The 20620-nt window shown below is 47.0% G+C and overlaps 1 protein-coding gene across 1 annotated transcript in view; it reads left to right on the top strand.

Annotated features, from left to right (window-relative positions):
- Positions 1-299, top strand: part of SLC15A2 (solute carrier family 15 member 2) — a 39712-nt gene extending 39413 nt beyond the window's left edge. Inside the window, exon 22 of the mRNA XM_009482089.1 lies at positions 123-299. Coding sequence (XP_009480364.1) covers positions 123-299 — 177 coding nt within the window. The remainder of the gene's footprint in view (positions 1-122) is intronic.
- Positions 300-20620: the final 20321 nt, after the last annotated feature.

Here is a 20620-nt window from a genome sequence, read left to right as displayed (position 1 = left end):
AATCTTGGAAGCTAAAAAGTAATTTTCACCCAGCTCTTTAAAAGGCACTTGGAAGTGCAGAGAAATCCTCTGGACTGAGAGTCTGGGGTCCCCTGACCTGCTGTTCTTTTTTTCTTTCCTAGTGGGCTGAATTTGTCTTGTTCGCTGTTCTCCTCTTTGCTGTGTGCATTATTTTCTCCATCATGGGATATTTCTATGTCAGTGTGGATCCAGAGGACCTAGAAGAAAAGGAAGAGAAGAGAGAGATCTCAAGCAGAGGAAACATGATTAGTCTCGTTACTCAGAAAACAAAGCTCTAACACATGGATTGGGATTTTTTTTTTTTTTTTTTTTAAGCTTTGTAGATGGGAGGGTAACAGAAAGGTGGGGACAATGTTATTTTATTTTAAAGCATTGCAGTCTTTATTACTCAAAATGTAACCACCTTCTAAATGGGACCAAATAGCCCTCTATAAAAATAATGGGGGTCCTGAAATCAGAGCAAAACTCCCTGGGAAAGCTCCTCTGGTATTAAAAGCCCTTATAAGTAAATACAGTGTAATGTAAAACCTGCCCACCTTTTTAAGCATGGAATGCATTCCCATGATTTTGTTTTAAACATGTATTTAGGGCAGCATGGAGGAAGGGTTGAAGGAATGCCATATGACAGCAAAATCTGGAGATGTTGGGAGAAAAGAATGAAAACCCAGTATAGGAATTAGGGAAGAATAGATGTTACCGACAGAAGAATTTTTAATGCTGTCATCAAGGACTGGAATTCTTACACACAATCCCAAAGGATTTCATCATGTAACTCTCCTTATGAGTATTTCACCCCATTATTGCATGTTATGAATGGTCCTGATTTATGACTTTCACCTCCAGGCTCAGAAGTAATAACAGGGAATTAAATTCTGCAGGCTAAAATATTCCCAAAACACTACTGAAGAAGATATACATGCTACCATCTCTCTGATACCCATTTTTTCCTAGAAGTTTTTAGCAACTGATGGTGTTCTTTGATTAGATGTGATTAGAGAATTGGTTTATGCTTTCTTATTTCAGAAATCCAGGCTGTTATTTGCCATCTTCTTATATATTAAGCCTTTATTGGGCATTTCCTTTTACAGCACCTGCCACTGCAAGTTAGGATATGGCTGATTTCTTATCTCATGCTTCAGTTATTCCCCACTGGGAGACACGTTGCAGCAGTTTCTATAAAATTCCAGGCATCCTGCAGTGAGTTAAACGAGGATGCACTTCATCATTTTTTCAGTCTACAAGAGACCATGGCATAGGAGATTTTTCTTTTTCCTCCCTGTTTTTGTGTGTCTCTACCAAACTTTGGATATAACTATTTTATCGGAATTGTGATATAGTTGTCTGATTTTCCTCACTCGTGTGAAGCTGTGATTTCATGTTCTACATAGAAGTAATTCAACCATTGCTGGTCTAGTAAAACTCCTGAGAGAGTCCCTGCCTTCCTCTGTCGCTCCAGGGCTGTAGTTGTAACAGGTATGGCCTAATTTACAACAAGGTTGTCAATAGGATCTTCAGGTTCACAGAGAATAGATTTTCAATTATGCTTTCCTCTTCCATCTTGGCACTGGCCGCAGGTGGTTGCTGATGCTTTGATTCAGGAGATCATGAAATACATGTTTAACTTCATTCCTGTTCAGGACAGTGCTAGGGAATATGCTTAGCTTGACACCTCTGCTATTTTAATGTGCTGCCTTGTGCGTGTGTGTCTTCTTGAGTAAGACTGAGAAAACCCCACTTTTTGGTTTATAACTGGGAGACTCACAGCCTCAGGTTGTTTCCTTTGCTTCCTGTCCTAAATGGACATGAGCTTCCACTGCTCGTTCTGCATAAGCTCCTGCCTGCTGTGCAATAGCATCTGGGTCTTGTGCCAGAGAGGACCCTGGGCTCAGATAAATGACAACAGACTGCAGGTGTGCACACAGAAACACTTAAAGTGGTTCGGTCGATGCAGAGCCATTTATTAAGCAGTGGTGGCTGGATCCAGGCGGCTGAACCCTGAGACACAGCAGGGAATGAAGGGCATTGAAAGCCATCTATTAGGTCATCCAACCTGCTCCTCAGAAGCCAAGTGAGGATTATTCCCCGTGCTCCTTTCTGGTATTGTTCTCCTGCAGTGATTCTTTGTGTGAGTTCTTTCTCCTCCAGGCATTGTTGTTTTTCTAATCCTGTTTTATGATACACTGCGAATCAGCTCAGAGGCTGCTGAATCATTCTGCTATGATGCTGTTTGACCGGCTTCCAATTTGAAGCACTAATAGAAAGCATTTCTTCCTCCCCCCCCCCCCCCCCGCAAACAAAACAAAAATCCCCAAACTGAAGGAATGGACAGGCTCCAGTAACACCGAACAGACACAATTTAAAATTATTGGAGCATTTAATTTTTTATAAGCCTTGAATTTGGAAGTATGTTGGGCTTCGAGGGCATATGTGGTGAAGAGACAATTGAAAATTATTGGAGCACTTGCCTTGGGAAGCACTTGGTACATTGCAGGTCAAAGTGGCATGAGGGAAAGCAAGGTGTCCAGAGGACATGATCTTTAAGACTACATATGCTCATGAACCTCCTGATTTTTACGTTTTATTTCCTTACTGGCGGCACTACCAGAAGCTGTCACACACTCTGAGCTTAATTTACAGGAATCATTCCAAACTCATAAAAGATACATTTAGGATGTCATCTGTATCTGCTTTTTAGGCTCCTGATGCCAAATTGCCCCTTTCCAAACGTCTCCATGTTCCAAACCATCACCATAATGCTGGGGGGAGAAAAACTGCAATTCACAGTTGGGAAGGTTACGAACAGGAAGGCAATGCTAATAAAGTGCTAACATGAGGCTGGGGGCTGCTCCTGCAGCCCCTCCGGGGAATTGCTTGCCCGAGGGAGTGTAAGGCTCTGTTCACATTTCTCTTCCAGCTGACACAGTTACTTCTTCCCACTGGCTCATCATCACCTATTGGAAGCTTTGTCCCCCTCTGATCTGCCTGCTTGGTTGCTGGTATGATCCTTCCCCACCGGTTCAGCTGCAGTCGTAAAGCTTTGCTAATTGGACCCATTTATTTGAAATGCACCAGCAGTTTGGAGGGATTTCCACTGGGCATGCTGACAGCCAGCCAGGAGCAGGCTGGGGGCTGTAATGAAGAGCTGCCCCTGCTGTAGCTGGAGAAGGTGGCAAAACAGCACATTCAGCATAGCACTTCTCCAATTTTAGAGCCACAACTCCATCCTCTGAGCCCTTTCATCACTTTCAAATGGACTCAAGACTGGATCAAAGGTTTAGGACCTGATTCTGTGGAGTATTGAGGTCTCTGGGTTTTTCTTCCGTACTGTCAGCTCAGAGATGGGGCCATGCACAGCTCTTAATACCCAATTTTAGAACAATATTCCTTACTCCTCCCGATTCTTTGATTTAGGATCAGAGGGAGAAGCCCAAATAGTGATAGTATACGTAAAAGTATGTGAATCTCTTTGAGAAATAGCAGCCTGCTGCCTGTCCAGCTTTGCCTGTCACTGAAAGGAGTCTCTGCTGTTGGAGTTTGCCCTGAAGCAGATTAGGGAAAGCTCACACCAGCTATTTTGGAGGCTGACCTACAGAAATGATCATCTCCAGCTAAGGGACAATAATGAGCTGGTGGGGGTCTGTAGGTATGTTGCTGCACAAGCCTTCACGGAGATTGCAGAGGTTTGACTTCACTGTGGAAGTGCATGTATTTTCCGGAGGATGCTTTCTGATAAAGTTTTTTTGTGCAGCAAATTTCCATTCAGTTGCACTGGCTGATATTCATTTTTCCCCTTATCAGGTTGTAAGTGTGGCCAGTGTTATTTCCAGCTTTGCATGAGATAAAAATAAAAATGAGATTTCAAACTCAACAAAACAACTTCTTGGCTGTGGGTTCCTTAAGTTTACCTCTTCTTCTGAGGCAGTCGAATGCCTTTAGGTAACAAACTGCTCTGTGCTGCTCAAGGGGCTTGCATCTCTTTTTGTTTTTCCTCTCCCTTCTCCCACAGCCCCACAATTCCAGAAGATGAGTTTTGGAGGATTCCAGAAGATGAGCCTTGGGAGGGCTGCACAGGACTGCCTCTGATGCAGCTGGTGTGTGCTGTCAGTGCTGGCTGGGAGGCGGGGGCCTGGCCAGGCACAGGAGCTGCTTCCTCTCTGGAGACCCAAATCAGGATGGGCAAGGTAGCCTGGGGCAGGGCTTGCCCTGGTGGAAGAGGTGGTTTTCCTGAGCAGGGATCTGGGTGTGAGTTTTATTGTGAAAGTGAAACGTGAGTGAGTGAAAGGAAAAGTTTTCACCGGCTTTGGCTTTGGCCTGAGGCACTGTGCAAAGAGGCTGGAGACTGATGGGCAGCAAGGAAAGAAAGGGCTATTTGGTTGGGGTCTTTCCAACTCCTCAATGAACAGCTGAAATTCCTTGCATTGAATTAATTGGAGAGAAAATGAGATGGGAGAAGTGGAAAGTGCAAATGATTAAATAGTGGGTGACTTCAGACCTTTCAGTAAAGCACTCTCCTAACTGGTGGAGTTAGTCACCCATGGCTTGAGAACTGGTTCATCATTCCAGAGTATTGCAAAAACCAGAATACAGAATACAGACCTGTGTTGATGGGTCTACAGTGACTAGAGGAGGAGGCAGCTGTGCTCCTGGCAATGCCCCCACCATCCGCGGCAGCCACCTTGGCTTTCCCTTGGGACAGAAAAAACAGCTGAAGGTGTATTACAGATGGGAGTAGCACGGGAAGGAGAGCTACAGTTAGGAATGGTTAATGGGCAGTTTTAGCCAGGGTCATACACAGAGAAATAATCTTCGCTCTGTGTTGAATTTCTTTGCCTAGCTACAGGAAACTTTCTAGCACCAGCAGCTTAAACCTGGGAGTTCAGCTCCATGGCAAACACCACTGAATTTTGGATGGTAACAGATTCTGCATTTCATTAGCACTACATTTGTTATTATGATATAATTTTAAAACAGCATTTAAGAGATGTTTCTGGTCCCAGATGTTGATAGATCGGGCCAGGGTTTTGCATGTTGATAGCTGGATTTACTCTAGTCTTTAATGTTAACAAGTGCAATAAACCTGTCATGTACAAATAGATGTTGTGGTGCCTTTGGATTTCCCCAGCAATTTAGAAAAAAAGCAAAATCTCCAGTGAAACTGGCTAAGCATGAACTGTGGCGTTGCTTCCTTGTCGGAGCTGCCCTTGTGCTTTGTAAAGCAGGGATCCTCATTCATCTCTTGCAAAGTGCTTCCCAGAAAGACAAAAATGGGGGACGCTATTAAGCCTTTTACCTTTGCTCATGCCATATTACAGAAATTGCATGAAGGAAAATAATTTCTTTGCTTAAAACCCCTCCTTCCTCACCATCGCAGGTGGTCAACAAGGAACAAAACAAATTGTTTCTTAGTGAGCTTTGGACCAAGGAGCTACTGCATCTTCTCAAGGCCTTTCCATGCTGTGTTTTACCAGCAGATCAACATTAATCTGCCTCTAGTATCTGTAGAGCAGAAAATTGCCAGGATGCAAAGCAGCCATACTGTAGGCTCCCACTGTCAGCTGATCAACTCTGAACTCTTTATTTTTAAGGAATAGTTTTAGCAGTTATCCAGCAGGGCTCCTCCAGAATTGGTCTAAATTTAGGCCAAAACTAAGGATCTAAGAGACTTGTAATCAACGAGATAAATAGCAAAACTCTCAAAAAACCTGGTAAAACACTGGTCTAGTGCTTAATTAAAATTTTAATATGCTTACAGTATGTAAAAATGTAAACCAGAATGTAGCAATTCAGTCTGAGCAATGAAGAGCTGCAATTGGAATCCAGCAGCATGGCAACTGGCAGCCAAGCTAAAGACACAAAAATCAAGCAAATATCACTTTTTAGATTATTTTTTGTCATTGCATATGTTGTTCAGTCTGCTTGGCCTGTCCTGTTCAATCTGCCCATGTGTGTAAGGAGAAGAAGCTGAACTAACTTGTGGAAGACACGTACCCTTCCCAAGCTGCAGCTTGGTTTTCCTCTTGTTGCAGACTCCCAAGTTAGCTCCAAATTATTCCCTTTGCTAGCAGTCAGCCCCCTCAGTCCCACATGCTGATCTTCCCTCCCCAGAAGTCACTCAGACTTCTCCCCAAAGACTTTGCCAGCCCTCAGCACCTTGCTTGTTCCTCCTCTCATGGAGCCTCTCTGCTGCCAGCAACAGCGTGTCTTTTGGGGGGTTGTCCTGCGTAATGCTGCCCACCTTCCTGCAGCCAGAAAAGCTTCTCACCCACAGGACTACCATGTCTGGGCAGAAATCACAGAGCGCCAAATATCTGAGTGATAACAGGGCATCTGCCCTGGCTTGCTTTGGCTCTGGCTTCTTGTCACAGCCTTGTATGGCCTGATGCATCTTCTGTAGGCGAATCATGGGGGTAATCCAGCATCTCCCTGTGTGCCTCTGAACTGTCCTGTGCCCAGTTAGGTGCCTGCAGTCAGCCCTTGTGTTGTGGCATGTCAAGCTGCAGGGACTTCTGGACTGAAACACTACTGTTACCAGCCGTGGAGGGGTCCATTTGTGCTGCCTGTGGCCCCAGCCTAGTTTAGTTGGCCTTTGTTTATATATTATTTATGGTCAGGCTGCTCCTTCCAGCCTCCCACTTGTGCTGGAGGCTCTGGAGCCCTTCCCCACCAGTCAGTTTGAAAGTCTTTCTCTTGTAGAGAAGTAGGAGAAAGCCACTCAGGCTGTGTTCATCACAGCACTAGTCTGTGGTCAGTGGGCTGCATCTGCAACCACGGATCTCCCATCAGTGTGGATGCAGCAGCCGGTGAGATGGGGCCGGCTCCTCTGCCAGCAATGCCAGCACAGGGACTGCTGGTGTCGGTAGGGCTGGCTCTGTGGCCTTCCTAGGCTTCACTGGGATGTTTCAAAAGCTGGTGCCAATGTTTTGCTGGGAGACCTGTGTTATTACTGCGGTGCTGCCAGGCTTCAGCTTCTGAATCTGCTGGGCGAGGGGCAGCAGGATGCGTGCCTGGCCAGAGCGGCTCCTCCAGACACAGGGACCTGTGCTGGTGCTGCTCGCCCGTAGCGGGACGCTTTCTGCTCCTTCTTCATCTACTTGCTCAGCCCCAGTGACCAGGTCTTGGGTAACTGGCATCTCCCAGACCTTGCTGTGTTATGTGCCCACCCACAAGGGAAATTTCTCTGAGTGGAAGTGAATTTGGTTGCTTTGAGCTTTGACCTCTGACTCTACCCAAATCTTCTTGGAGCTGCTTGGAGCCTTTGTCCTGGCTCTTTCTCTGTTTAACCTGTGCATCCAAACGCTCTCCAAGTAGGCCTTCATGCTATCCTCACCAAAGACAGGAATCTCTTAAAGGTGCTGTGCCAATTATGGATTTTTCCTGCCCAAGTGAGAGGTGATACAGGCCAGCAGGAATTCAGCAGGTGCCGGGAGCTGCTGCCTTTCAAAAAGGCAAGCCACTGTCAATCACGGCGGCTCCCCACGTGTGAGGCCATGCAGCCTGGCTCCCGCTGCGCCCTGAGCTGAGCAAGAGGCCAGCGGATGCTTGGACACCTCTCGGGGGGCTGCAGCTGCCAGGTCCCAGGACTGGCCAGCCCACCTGTGTGCCATTCATGGTCTGTCAGCGCTGGCTTTGCTTCCTGACACTTTACACAGCCCAAAATCTGCAGAGCAAAGGAAGGAAAGTTCCCTCTTTCCATAGATTGTATTCAACTTGTTTTTTTCTCCTCCTTTCTCAGTCGCAGCCAGTGGCATTAGCTGCCCTGTTATTCCAGGGCTGGCCAAGGGAGCTGCGCAGTCCCCCCATATCATCGCTGCCTTGGAGTAAGGGTAGGTCAGGGCTCTCCTCCTCTGTTCTCCTATGAGCACCTCCCATGAAGCTTTCCTCAAATTCATAGAATCATAGAATCATAGAATCGTTTAGGTTGGAAAAGACCTTTAAGATCATCCAGTCCAACCATTAACCTACACTACCAAGTCCACTCTAAACCAATCAAGGGTAGACTAGACTAAACCATGTCCCCAAGTGCCACATCTACCCGTTTTTTGAACACTTCCAGGGATGGTGACTCCACCACCTCTCTGGGCAGCCTGTTCCAATTCTTGACCACCGTTTCCATAAAGAAATTTTTCCTAATTTCCAACCTAAACCTCCCCTCCAGAGAACACATCCCTCATAAGACCAAGGATTTGACATGTCTTTAACCCAGTGAAGGGCATTTTCTCATGTCTGACAGTATTGCAGCTGGTTTCTTTTGTTATACATCCATATACCAGGTTCAGCCAGTCCCTTTGGGGGGGTTAGCCAGCCTGGGTAATGTTTGCATTTCACCCTTTGTTGTCTGCTGGCTGTGGCTTTACTTTTGGAGCTAATGTCACTGTTTTTCTTTCTTTTTCTCTCCAATGGTTGTCCTGAGCACCCTCACTCTCTGTATAAAATAAATAAATGGCCTTGACTGTTTGCAGGCAGATGGTCCATCCATCTTATACCGAAACCTTGATAGTGCCATGAAGAATCCCTCTGAGCTAATGGTGCCAGTATAGTCCTTTACATCCCTTCCAGAGGACAACTTTGGCCCTTCTTTGCACCATCCTTTTGTACATGCTGGTTAAAACCAAAGGGCTTGTGTTTCATTTCTCACAGCCTGCAGCACTCCTCAAGCTTCTGTAATGCAGGCTCTGAGTTCGCTCTTCTGTTTGAGCTGAGAACTATTAAAAGCCATGGAATGCTTCAGAACCAGCTGGTTTTGTCTAGTAAAGTTCTTTTTGTGCAGTTTTTTACTGTGTTCACATGCATCACTCACAGCTACGGAGTGAAACACTGCTCCAGTCTTCTCCTGCCAACCCTCACTTTTCTGGAGAAGGTTGGGTTTTTAGCTTTTCCATAAAAACCTTATGTTCGGTGCCTTTAGTCCTAACGATGTTCATTGTTCAGCATCCCTTGAAGCCAGCGATTTGGGCTTCTTCCTTTGGGTTTTTGCTTCTGTTTGCTCAGCATTTTTAGCTGGTGTCACTGTCTTACACCTCCTGGGGCCCACTGACCTACTGGGCTGAAAAGGAGCAGAAAAGTCATCCCAGTGGTTTTAAAAGATGCACCTAGACTGAGCCTGCTCAACTCGCAAAGTTTTGAGCCCTTTTTCAGCTTGTTAGAGGAAGAGCAGGTACTTTTCCACATAAAGGTGTGCTCTCAGCCTACTGCATCCTGCTGTGGCTGGGAGGGGATGCTGCCAGGTCGTAGCAGCTCTGCCATCCCCAGCACTTTCCTCCTGCTTTCCTCTGGCTCTGCATTTCCTGGCTTGGATTCATCTGCTCTGATCCTCTCCTTGGTGGGTCTCTCGTGGTAGTGATATTCACTCTGAAGGAGCCATTGCCTCCAACAATTTATTTGACCAGTCTCATGATGTCACTTTTGGTGACACCCATCATGGGGTTTATTTTGCCTTTTCAGTCTCCACTCATGTTCCAGGTTTCTGCTGTGGTTTCTCTTGATTCAGACTGTCAAGCTCTTGCCAATTTTGTCTTCCTTGTCATGGCTTCCCATTATCAATGCTGTGCTTGGAGTCCAAGTGCCCTTCACGCCACAGATCTGCAAGCTAAGTAAACTTAGTAAATCATTAGGGCAGAATTTGACCGCTCCTGTCTCCATCAAAGACTGGGATTAAATTAGGTCCCTTTGATAAACTGAGCTGATGGGCCAATTTGGATTGCACACATCGTATTATGAGCCTCGCAGGGCTTATGATTAAAAGACATAAGAGAATGTAATTATTTAGAGAGCTACCAGGAGATTGCTGTAACTCACTAGTCACTTCTTTATCAGAACAAAGGAGAAGCCCAATTCTGCAGGGTGGCAGGCAGCTTCTGGGAAGTGTCTGTGAGCCTCTAATTGCTGGGGGAGGCGAGAGACACGTTTGTCTCCTGCAGGTTTTGATGTGTGTGATAACACTGCAAGGCAGGGCCTGGGGGCAACGTCACTCCGACCATTTCTGTCCCCAAGACACTTCATCCAGGAGTGAAAAATTTCACACAGGTGGCTTCTTTATCTCTTTCTACCGTTGCTTGGGGTTTTTTCTCCCATAAAGTAGTTGTCTTTGCAGCAAGACAGAGCTCAGCTGGGTTTCTTTGCTGGACTCTAATCAAATCCTGACCTGCATAGGGAGCTCGGTGCAATCTAGGCTGGCTCCCTGCATCAAATCCTCAAGCCTGGGGCTGGATCCTGACCCAGGAGGAAAAGCTCTGTTAGCTTAGGCTCTGCATCAGGCCCTGAAGATGAGAAATGTCTGACTGGACATAAATACAATTTTGCCTGTTTTTTTCTCTCAGGTTACTAGGTCAGAGTTGGATGGCATGTGTAATTGTAGTAGGGATATTCTTCTCTCTTCTTTTTTTTTTTTTTTTTTTAAGGAACGTTCATTCTGCATTTTAATTACAACATTTAGAATACGTCCAAATAGCTTGAGCTCAAATTGATCTTGTTTTTCAGCCAGGAATCTTGTTTTTTCTCTATTATAATAATAAATGTGTTATTGATAATAGTTTAGGTGCAATACAGCAAAGCTTTGTGTTACGCATCAGCTCTGGAGGGCCAAAATTTTCTTATTATCCATTATTGATATGACAGTTTGCAAATATTTTAAAAAATTACCAGGTTTTCCTTGTTCCCCTGTTAGTTTGCCATCTCAGTCTTTTTGATAGCTGAATTCAGGATTAATGGTGATCTTGTTTAAGACTATTGTTTGCTAGCAGGTTTATTCTCTAAACCTACAAGTGCAGTAGAAGAACTAGCACTGGCACTTTGAATTAAATCTCATCCTTGAAGCAAATTTTTTAGCTTTATTCCCTCTGATTCTCCTAAGTAGAAATTGGATTTGCCTGGTAAAGTGCTTAGACCTGTTATTAAGTTCTTAGTTTATGTAGCCATTTTAAATATAGAAGCTTAACATGAAGGGCTGGCAAAAGGAGCTGTTTTTGTCTCCCATCCCTGAGCTTGCTGGGTCTGTTCAGATTGTAAGCGCTTTAAGAGACAGGTCCTCTCTGAGCACAAGCATGGGAGCAAGGACACCACCTTGACCCTCTGCAGAAAAGAGAGATCCAGAAGGACATGCCGGATTTGTTCTTCAGTAAAGCACTGGAGGTGGCACTGGGAGACATTCAGTCCAGGTCCTGGGACTGGTAAAATGCATCCCTGCTCTGCAGCAGCTTCCTCCCTGCCTGCTCCAGGTCTGAGCACAGGGTAAAGGGTATAGAAAGGGCTGAAGTGCTTGGGAAGGTTGTTTCTGGTGTAGATGGCTGCAGCTGAAGCAAGGAGGGTGCTACACCCCATGGGAAAGCCTGATGCACCCCCCAGGGAACTGGGGGCATCTTCTGGGGGAAAACACAGCACCAGAATAGACTCAAAGAAAGCATGAAGCACGTGCTGGGCACTGGGCCATTTCTGCCCTGCGGTTTCTGACCGTGGGCGTTGCACACACAATACAGGAATTCACTAACGTGTGAGCCAGGCTTTGGAGATCAGAAGAGAATTTGTTCTCAAGTAAAATCACCTTTTGTTAGCAGAGAATCTGTGAGTTGGGTTCCCCAAGGGACTAGTGTTTGAAAACCACAAATTATTAAAAGATAACACATTTGAGGGTGATTGTTTGTTTGTTTGTTTTTTGTGGAGGTTTTCTTGCTTGTTTGCCATTTGGGTTTGAGAAGCTGAATGCCACACATAAGTTTCTCCACAGCAGACCTGGCCACAAATTTTTTGTTTTAATGCAAGAAAATCTCAGACGCTCCTTAAAAAAGGAGCCCCCAAGAGTTCCAGCAAAAATGACTGAAGTTGGCAACTCTGAGTGTAGCGTATCACATTGGTCTTAAGCAAAAATAAGCCAAATCAAACAAGACTTGATGGAACAGAATAAAAGCAGGCAAGCACCACAGCTTGGCTTGAAATACTGTGTTAATAGAGCGTGTTTCTTCATTACTTTTTATTTGATAAGCAGTAAAACCACAGACTCATGCTGAATACAGTCTGTATGTGCCTTCTGCTAATTGCCCATCCCTGTTTGCAATGTAAGCACTCATTACTCACTTTCCTTGGAACTAGTAGTGGCCAGCGTGGAGCAGCAGGGAGAGGGGCACAGCTGTGTATTTCAGCATGTCTGCACATGTGTTTTCAATCCTGGAGTAATCCCCATTATATAGACATCTTAGCCTGGTATTTAAGCCTTCATCTCACTTCTTTTTAAGGCTTGCTTAACACTTTTCCAGTTGATCGATGCAGCATCAATCGCAGTAATATGCCGTCTATGATGTTCCTGCTAATAACTAGCAAGGAGCCGGTTGGCTCGGGCCCCTGAGCTGAGTAGGGGCATTTCTCTGGGAATGTCAGGGGGGATTTACTGACCACAGCAACTTGCAGATGTGTGGGGCAGCAGCAAGAAACTGCCTGTCATTTGGTCCCCAAGCATCTCCCAGCTTGGGAATATGGCTATCGATGTGGTTACATTTGTAGCCCTCTTCTGCTGTTGGGGGTTAAGGCTTTGAGAAAAAATAGCCTTACATGCAACTTCCTGAAGTGCAGCAACCAGCTGGACACACCAAGGGCAAACTGGCTCCAATTACCTGCTTTGCTTACACTACCTGCCATGTATTACAAATAAAACCAGCCACAAGGAACCAAACTATTAAGCTCCTTTCTCATAATCATTAATTATGAAGATACCATCACTCATGTTTGTAATCTATGAACTGTCCTGTGATAACTGATTTTTTTTTTTTTTTAAGTTCAATGAATTGTGATAGTGAGGCTGCAAACAGGGTTGGCAAGTGATTCCTGCAGGGACCCACTCCTGCAGGTGTGAGCTGGTGAAACCCCCTTTTTGTGACATGAAACCAGCACAGTGACCTCCTGTGTACAGGTTTACGTTCTCCCCATCCTCCTGGCCACCCTGCCCAGTCTCTCGGAAAAGCCCAACGCAAATGTGTCCTGCTTAGATGGTCTGGCAGGAGAAGGTCAGGCAAGTATTTGATATCATGACAGTCAATTTAAGGAGAAGCTTTCAGGCCAAGAGGGTGTCACCCCAAAGACTTTCTCTGGCATGTTGAACACCCCAAAACTTTGCGGGAATCCATCAGTCTGGGTACTAATTTCCCCTCTCCTGCTTTGCCATCTCTAATCTGTTTATTCTCAGTGTGGCAGCGCAGTGAGAGGGGCTCTTATCCCCTTCCCAGGGCAAAAGCAGCAGGTATGGGGCAAATCCCATACTTCTTCAGGCCTCTGGCAATTCATCCTGCTGGCGTTTGGCCCTCCTTACCATCTCTGCCCTTTTCTGTTGCTGGGAAGGGCGGCAAAACGGGTCAGAAGAGGAAAAGCCCTCCAAAGTTGCTCATCCCACCAGGGTCACTTGCTGCCCAGGTTGGCCATGGTCTGGAGAGTGAGTTACCAATGGGACTTGCTACCAGAGCAGCCGGGTCAGTCTTGCACTATTTTCTCCCACACCGTTTTCCGGACAGATGCCTCCCAGCTGGTCGGTCTCCGCAGATGTGCACATGAGTCCATGCATGTGATTGGATCACTGATAGATGCTCCGCAGCCATCTGGATGTAGGGAAGAAATGACAAATCTCCCCCCCCACCAACCACACCTTCCATGAGATGTTGATGAATGAGATCTTTATTGGCTGCTGGGCTAATTAAATAGAAGTTGCATCAGCTTCTAGCTGACAGGCTCTAATTGCTCCTGAGCAGGTTTTGAGAGGACCAGATGAATAGGAAAGTAAAATGAAAGACTGTGGATTGGATCCAAGGATGTATCTGACTGCACCATGCTTCAGACGAGCTGGAAGTTTGTCCCACTTTTCCCTGGGGAACGGGAACAGGGCAGGGGGCTCCTGTGCTGCAGGAGCACACAGGGAGGTGCTGTCAGAAAAGCCAAAATTAACGTAGATAACAAAGAGAGGAAAATAGCATCCTGGTTTCAGATAAGAATTTCTGAAGTCTTGTCTTTGTCCCAGTCTCCAGCTTTGGCCTTGAGCAGCCGGTACCCATTGCTCTGTGCTCCTGTTTCTCATCTGTCATGCAGGACTAACAATGCCTGAACTATCTTGGATGCTCTGGCACCACACGAATCCCTGAGCCTGGGGATTTTTTTCCTCCTGTTGCCTTGAAGTCCAAAGACTGCAAAAGGGGTGTCAGGCACCCAGCAGCCCCTGCAGCTGAGCCCAGCCCTGTGCAACCCTACTGAGGACTTAGGAGAAGCATGCTCCCCTCCAGCAACAAGGATGTTGGGACTTTGAGCCTGGCCCTTCATGGTGCACGGTCCTTGGAAGACGAGAGGTGCTGTGTGTGTGCAACATTGTGTGCTGGCTGCCAGCAAGGGGTGCAAAGCCCTCTCGGCCTCTTGCTGCTGTTCACCCATGCAGGAGCAGGGCCAGGGTCAGATTTTCTTCTCCAGGCTCCTGCCTAAACCTCCAACTGGAGAGTGTGGATGATTCAATAGGAGACTCACTAACAGCCAAAGTTGCTGGGTATCCAAGTTTTGGGTTGGTCCAGGACAGAGCTGGACCTGGTACACAGTAGATCCTGGCATTGAAAAAATTAACTGAAGTTAATGGCCAAGCCCTCAGTAACATCAGTGGCGTCATGTTTTCCCCAGTGGACTCTGTGGGCTATATCTGGGAACATCCTTGTCCTATGTTTAATTTATGGGCTGATGAATGAGTTCTTAGCATACAATGCATTTAATTCCATTTTGGCCTGATTTATGATGTGATGTGAATTGCATGTGAAGTTTTTAATTCAGTAGGTGGTGACTCTGATTCAGTATATGGAGTGTGACAGAAGAGGTGATAAATTTGATTTCAAAGGTGATGCATCAATTTCAGTGTGAAGTGCATCAAATCTATGACATGGCACATTGGCTTCAGTGCGTGACACCCCAGTGACAGCGGTGCCAGGCCAGTTAAGCAGGATACCTCCACTGCATTGCCAGTGGTCCCCACATCCACCACTTCCTCAAAGGAAAATGGCCCTTGCTATTGGTCTTTTATTCGGCCTTGCAGGACTTGAAGAAAAACAGTAAAATGGCCCATCAGGTGCTGGTCAAAATATTTGTCTTCAATTTAATACATGCCCCAGGTGAGGGTTTCTGATATCCCACCTAATTTCAGGTCTCAGGAAGATGATGCTGCTCCTGGGAATCTCAGCACCAACCAGCAAATTGGCCTCGCTTTGGGCTCATTTCATGACTCAATATCTTTGCTTTTAACTCAATGTCTGGCTGATCGACATTGCTGAATGAGGATGTGGGGTTTGAGTCCTCTCCAGGAGAGAGACAGACTTGAACATTGGGCTCTCTCACAACTGTAACCTTTGAAGGATATTTAAAAAAAAAACACCCGGAGGAGACACCTCCTCTTCTCCCTCAGTCCACACTGGGGATGCTTTGGCGATAAGACTTTCTGGTTGAAACAAACCGATGTCTCGATTAGGGATCCTAGTGGCATTTAAGCAGCAGCCGTTCGAGCTGATGGGCCCTGGTGCACGCAAGCAGGACAGCCTGGGATGTGCTGGGTGCCAAGGGGGCTCCCAGTGCCTGCGGTGCCCAACCCCTTCCCCATCCTCATGCCCCATTAACACCAGCCGGCACGGTGGAGCGTGGCGAGTCGCTAACACCGCCGAGAAAGACGTGAGAGGGCTGATGAAGGGATTTGGTGACAAGCTGAGCGGGAAGTAATTACTTTTCTCCTTCTCTCCTCCTCTCACTGCCACAGCCTCTGCGGCGGCGAGGATAAATGCAGTATATTAGCAGCAGTGAGTGGCAGATTCACTGAGCTGCAATTTATAACACTGTCCTCCCCAAAGCCTCATTGGAAGGCATTATGAAGTTAGCTTTGTAAGAGGGGATAAAATGATGAGAGGGTCACTCTGGAAAAGCATTTGGATACCCTCAGAAAAGGAGCTATTTTCTTCTCTCCAATCCAGGTACATCTCATTGAGCTGACCCCAGCAGAGCTCCAAGGGAGGGTTAGTGCTCATACACCAGATATTAAACTTAATCCAGTGAGAAGGAGCAGATGTTGATGTGCCAGGCCTGTCTGTCACCGCGTCTAATGCATAAGGATGGCTGAAAAATCTTCCATCAAAATGTTTTGATTTTTCTTGAAGAAAAAATAAACTTCTACTGGAAATAAAACCAAACCCCCAAGGCAGAAAACTTATGGCTGAGAAAACTTTGGCTTCAGACTGTTGATAAAGGGTTGATGCTGTCAGAGGGGATAAAGAGGAGGATGTTTTTCATCAGCCATGTTAATCTGATCTATCCCTGCATACAGGCTTGTGTGGGCAGATAAAATAAAACAGATCCCGATACGCTGATGAGCCAAACTCTATCACAGTTTCCAACATGGGACTCCGAGCTGTCTGGAGAGGCAGGGGAGGGATTTGCTTATAATATACCCCCAGTGAAAGGTGTCAAGCACCAGGAAAGGCACTGGGCTAATGTGCCTCTGGTCTGCCCGGAGAGAGCTATTTGCAGGCTCAGTCTGTGCTCCGGGCTCCCAAAACCTGTACAGCAAACAGGTCATGCTGCTCCTGCTGCTCCCAACCCTGTTCCCGCAGGGAGAGGAAGCTTTAACCCAGTCCTCCACTCCCCAGAAGGGTTAAAAAAAAACATGTAGGCATACTTTAAACAGTTTAAAAAATACAAGGGAGGGGAAATGCTAAAAATCACCCCTTTCAACAGCAAAAATACTCATCAATCTGAACTTCTATTTCAACACCACCTTGCAAACAACTTTGTTCATGACCAGGTTAAGAACCATTGGGTCTGGGAAGTCGCTGTGCCCACTCCTCCATCCCCCAAGCCCCGCACTGAGGGGAGGTATGTGCCCCACTGTAGCCGGCCAGGGGGACCAGGCGGACTCAGGGATGCTCCCACCACTGTCCCTTCCAGTGAATCTCTGCCGGGAGCCAGGACCGGGAGGTGGACAGCGAGGAGCATCCCAGCCAAACGGTGTGGCCTCTGCTCCCGCATCCTGACTGCAGGGCGGCTTGCTGAGCCCCTGGCACAGACCCTCCCGCAGCACATGCGGCCGCCCTGCGGAGCTTCCCGGCTGCAGAAGGTCTCTCAGTTGTGGAGAGAAGCACGTAATTTATTTCTTCGTTTGTTTGTTTTGCATGGGAGATAAGGCTGCTGGTTTATAATGTTGAACAACCATTTTAGCTGAGTGCAGTAGGTCCCATAAATCAATCGCCTCTCCAGAGCATTAACCATTTGCCAGGAACCAGCGGTTTTATGATACCTTTTCATGTTATTCTGGGGGGACTCTGGGGCCAGAGTCTCAGTCGGCGTAACCTGGCCTTGTTCTGCAAACCCAGGTGATTTACATTAGTTACCTGATGCTGCTAGGAGCTACTGCAAGTATTCTCATACTAACAGTTAAAAAATCTTATGTAGCCTAATTTTTACTGAATGAGGGTTCATACATTGCTTCATGGTGTTTTAAAATACATTTGACAAAGCACTTATTTGCCTCAGGTCAAACTGTGTGTCCCAAACAAATGCATCTGTCACTCCGAAATAACTCCAAGCCAAAGCATTAGCGGAAAGGAGGTCCCTCTCCAGTGGTACGTACTCCAAAGGCTACTGGTCCCAGTTAGCCAGGCCTCCTAGGGGCTTGATTTCCTCCTGCTTGCACTGCCGAGGCTCTCAGCAGACACCATGGTTTTCCTTCAAATCCTTTGTTTATCATCAGCTTAACAATGGTGAGGCTGCCGGTGCTGCAGCCTGTTGGGATGGCTCCTATCTCCTCCTTGGTTCACTCTTCTCCACTACCTCTATCTGTCCATCCATCCACCCACCCACCCCCTTTTATTTAGAGGGCAAGATCCTGGGGCAGGAATGGTCTTTCTTGTCTCTCTTTTATCCTATTCCTTGAGTGGCAGGTTTTTGTTGACTTGCACATACACACAAAGGGTATTTTTGTCCATGATCAAAAGGACGTGGTTGTGCTAATGTTTTTCCAAGCTGCTTAAGAGTGAGCCCTTATTTTTATTTTAAACTGCATTTTTAAATTTCTGCTGACTAAAATGAGGTTTTTGTGCCTTGTGAGCCGCACTGGGCACCGACATGGCCTCTCAACAGAGTGGACATCACCGATGGGGATTCCTGCACCTTCCTGCCCTGCGGGAGCCATCACACCTCTAATGATCAGATGGGCACTCCATGCTGTTGGATTTCCTGGAGATGTTTGAGACCGCGGTGATTTGCACTATTTTGTCTCACTCAATTTTTCCACACTGCTCTGCTATTAATTTTTTTTCATAGAGAAGAGGAAAAGGAGATCTGAGGCCTCTGGGTGAAACTGATCCCCTGCAAACAGAAAGAAATGCACACTCAGCTGGACATGGGCCCGTCACGGCTTTTGGTATATTTTCTGTGCAGATAGAGCTAAACTTAGTTTCATGTGTAAAATTTCCCATTCACATCAGAAGCTGTTTCAGTTAACCAGTAATCCATGATGATGAGATTTCTATGAACTATAGGACCCAGGAGGCTTGAAGAGGGTATCTGAGTATGCCTCTCCCTTCGGCATGGTGCATTTGGGAATGGCTGAGGTCCAGGCTGATATCAGCACCTCTGCTTTAAAAGGATTTAAGTTATAAAGTTTGGGCAGTGCCTTATTTGTTTTGAATCAGCTTGGAAATGCAGTTCCCTGATTTCCACCACCAGCATCTGGCTTGGCACGACTTTAACATACAGCTTCAGGTTGCAAAGAGAATTGAAATTTTCAGACATGCAGTACTAGCTTCATAAGTGGTAATTGCATCAACTTAGGATCAATGGAGCAGAATAATATCTGCCCACTAATAATGGCCTAATAAAATTAATAGCGTTGGCCCTGCCATGAATTACTTTAAAATAGGGATTGTAGGATAGTAATGTAAACAATCATTGATTTTTCTTGGGAAAGTAGAGTACTGTAAATTAGATATGACTCTCTTCAGTGTGTAGTTGATACCAGACAATGCAGAAAATGTATCGGATTACCTTGAAAGTGGGTGGAGAGGGAAAAAGCGAATGGGGTCCCTGTGGCATTGGGGAGGCGATTAGATAAATGAAACGAGCCTGGACCAGATGATGAAAGCTCAGAGCTGCATGGCACTCAATATTGCTGTCATCCAACCCGACCCAATTAATAACATATTAGTGCAGAACAGGTCTGTTCAACTGTTCAGGTCCGTTAATTGAAATAGTGTGATTAATGGCATTGAAGGAGATGAGGAATACGCAGAAAAATGATGGGGGTCTGCAGCTCCGTGCTACAGCCAGTGCGTCGCTCGGGGCGAGGGAGGTGGAAGGCAGCTGTGCTCCTCACAACACCCAGCCTTCGGGTTTCAGCACCCTCCAGCTGGGGTCCGGTGCTGCTTTTATCCCCCTTGAGATCCCACCAGCGCCCTGGTGCTAAGCTCAGTGTCAACACTGGCGTTGGAGAGGTGGCAGCTGGAAGGACCAAATCCATCCTTGGCTTTTCCCATGGGCACAGAGAAGCGCGTGCGCTCAGTGGCACTGACGCCTGCGGGGTTTCCGCGCCGGTGTCCAGGCTGCATCTGGCTGACGTGGCAAAGGCAGCCGGGGTCGGGCCAGGTGGAGAGCCGCTGCTCTCACGGGTGCTGGCGCCCGCTGCTACCGCGCAAGGGGACATCGGGGACCCAGCAGCAGCAGCGCTCTGTTCCCGCTAGCTCACACACACCTGGCATCCACGTTTCTCCTTCCGGAGACCAATTTTCCTGTCGATTCCAATTAACCGTAGCGCTGAGGTCTCAAGGACAGCTCTGGAGGAGACTTTGCAGAAAAACAGCAATTCAGAAATGTGTCGTGGGGCTGCAATGGCACTTCAGAGCCCAGCCTTAATTACAGCAAATGGCCAGAAAGACCTGTACAATGATTTGAGCCGTTGCCATTTGCAGAATTATTTGGCTGCAAGATTATCTTCAGTCCTGCTCCTGGCCTGCCATCTTTGCCTTATGTCGGTGCCTCTGCCTGAACATGGGGCTCAGCACAGGAGTGGGCGCATGGTGCACACCACGGCCATTTACCTGACAAAACCAGTTCTTCCTTTTCCATCAAGTACGCACAAAAATGCCAGTGCGTGAGTGTGCTGGGGAGGGGGTCGGTGGCATTCTCTGTGGGGAGCCAGGGCAAGCAAGCAGTTCATCCCAAACCATTGCCACCCAGCTGCAAGGAAAGAAGCATCGTTGCTCTGCCCCGATCCTTTCTGGCATCTCCATTGTCCCCATGAAAGCTGGGGGGGTAAGCTCATACCCCTGTACCTCAGGGCTGGCTGCATGCTTGAGCCTCCCTCCCGGCACGGAGCCTGCCCATGTGACCCTGGGAATTCACACTCGGTTTGAAATGCCCAAATCCACAAGTTTTTGGAGAACGGTGTGGCTAATGGGGATGGCCTGGGTGTCTTCACCCCAGCAGAGGCTGCATTGAGCCGCAGCGGCTATTTTTGGGCCATCAGAGGCAAAGGGACAGAACTGAAAAAGCAGCAGCAACACCGCGGAGAAGCAGGTTCAGAAGGACAAGTCAAAGCACAGCTTTTAACATGGGGAATAAT

Source organism: Pelecanus crispus, chromosome 5 (genome assembly GCF_030463565.1).
Source record: "Pelecanus crispus isolate bPelCri1 chromosome 5, bPelCri1.pri, whole genome shotgun sequence".
NCBI lineage: Eukaryota > Metazoa > Chordata > Aves > Pelecaniformes > Pelecanidae > Pelecanus > Pelecanus crispus.
This window is presented reverse-complemented; position numbering and strand designations above follow the sequence as displayed.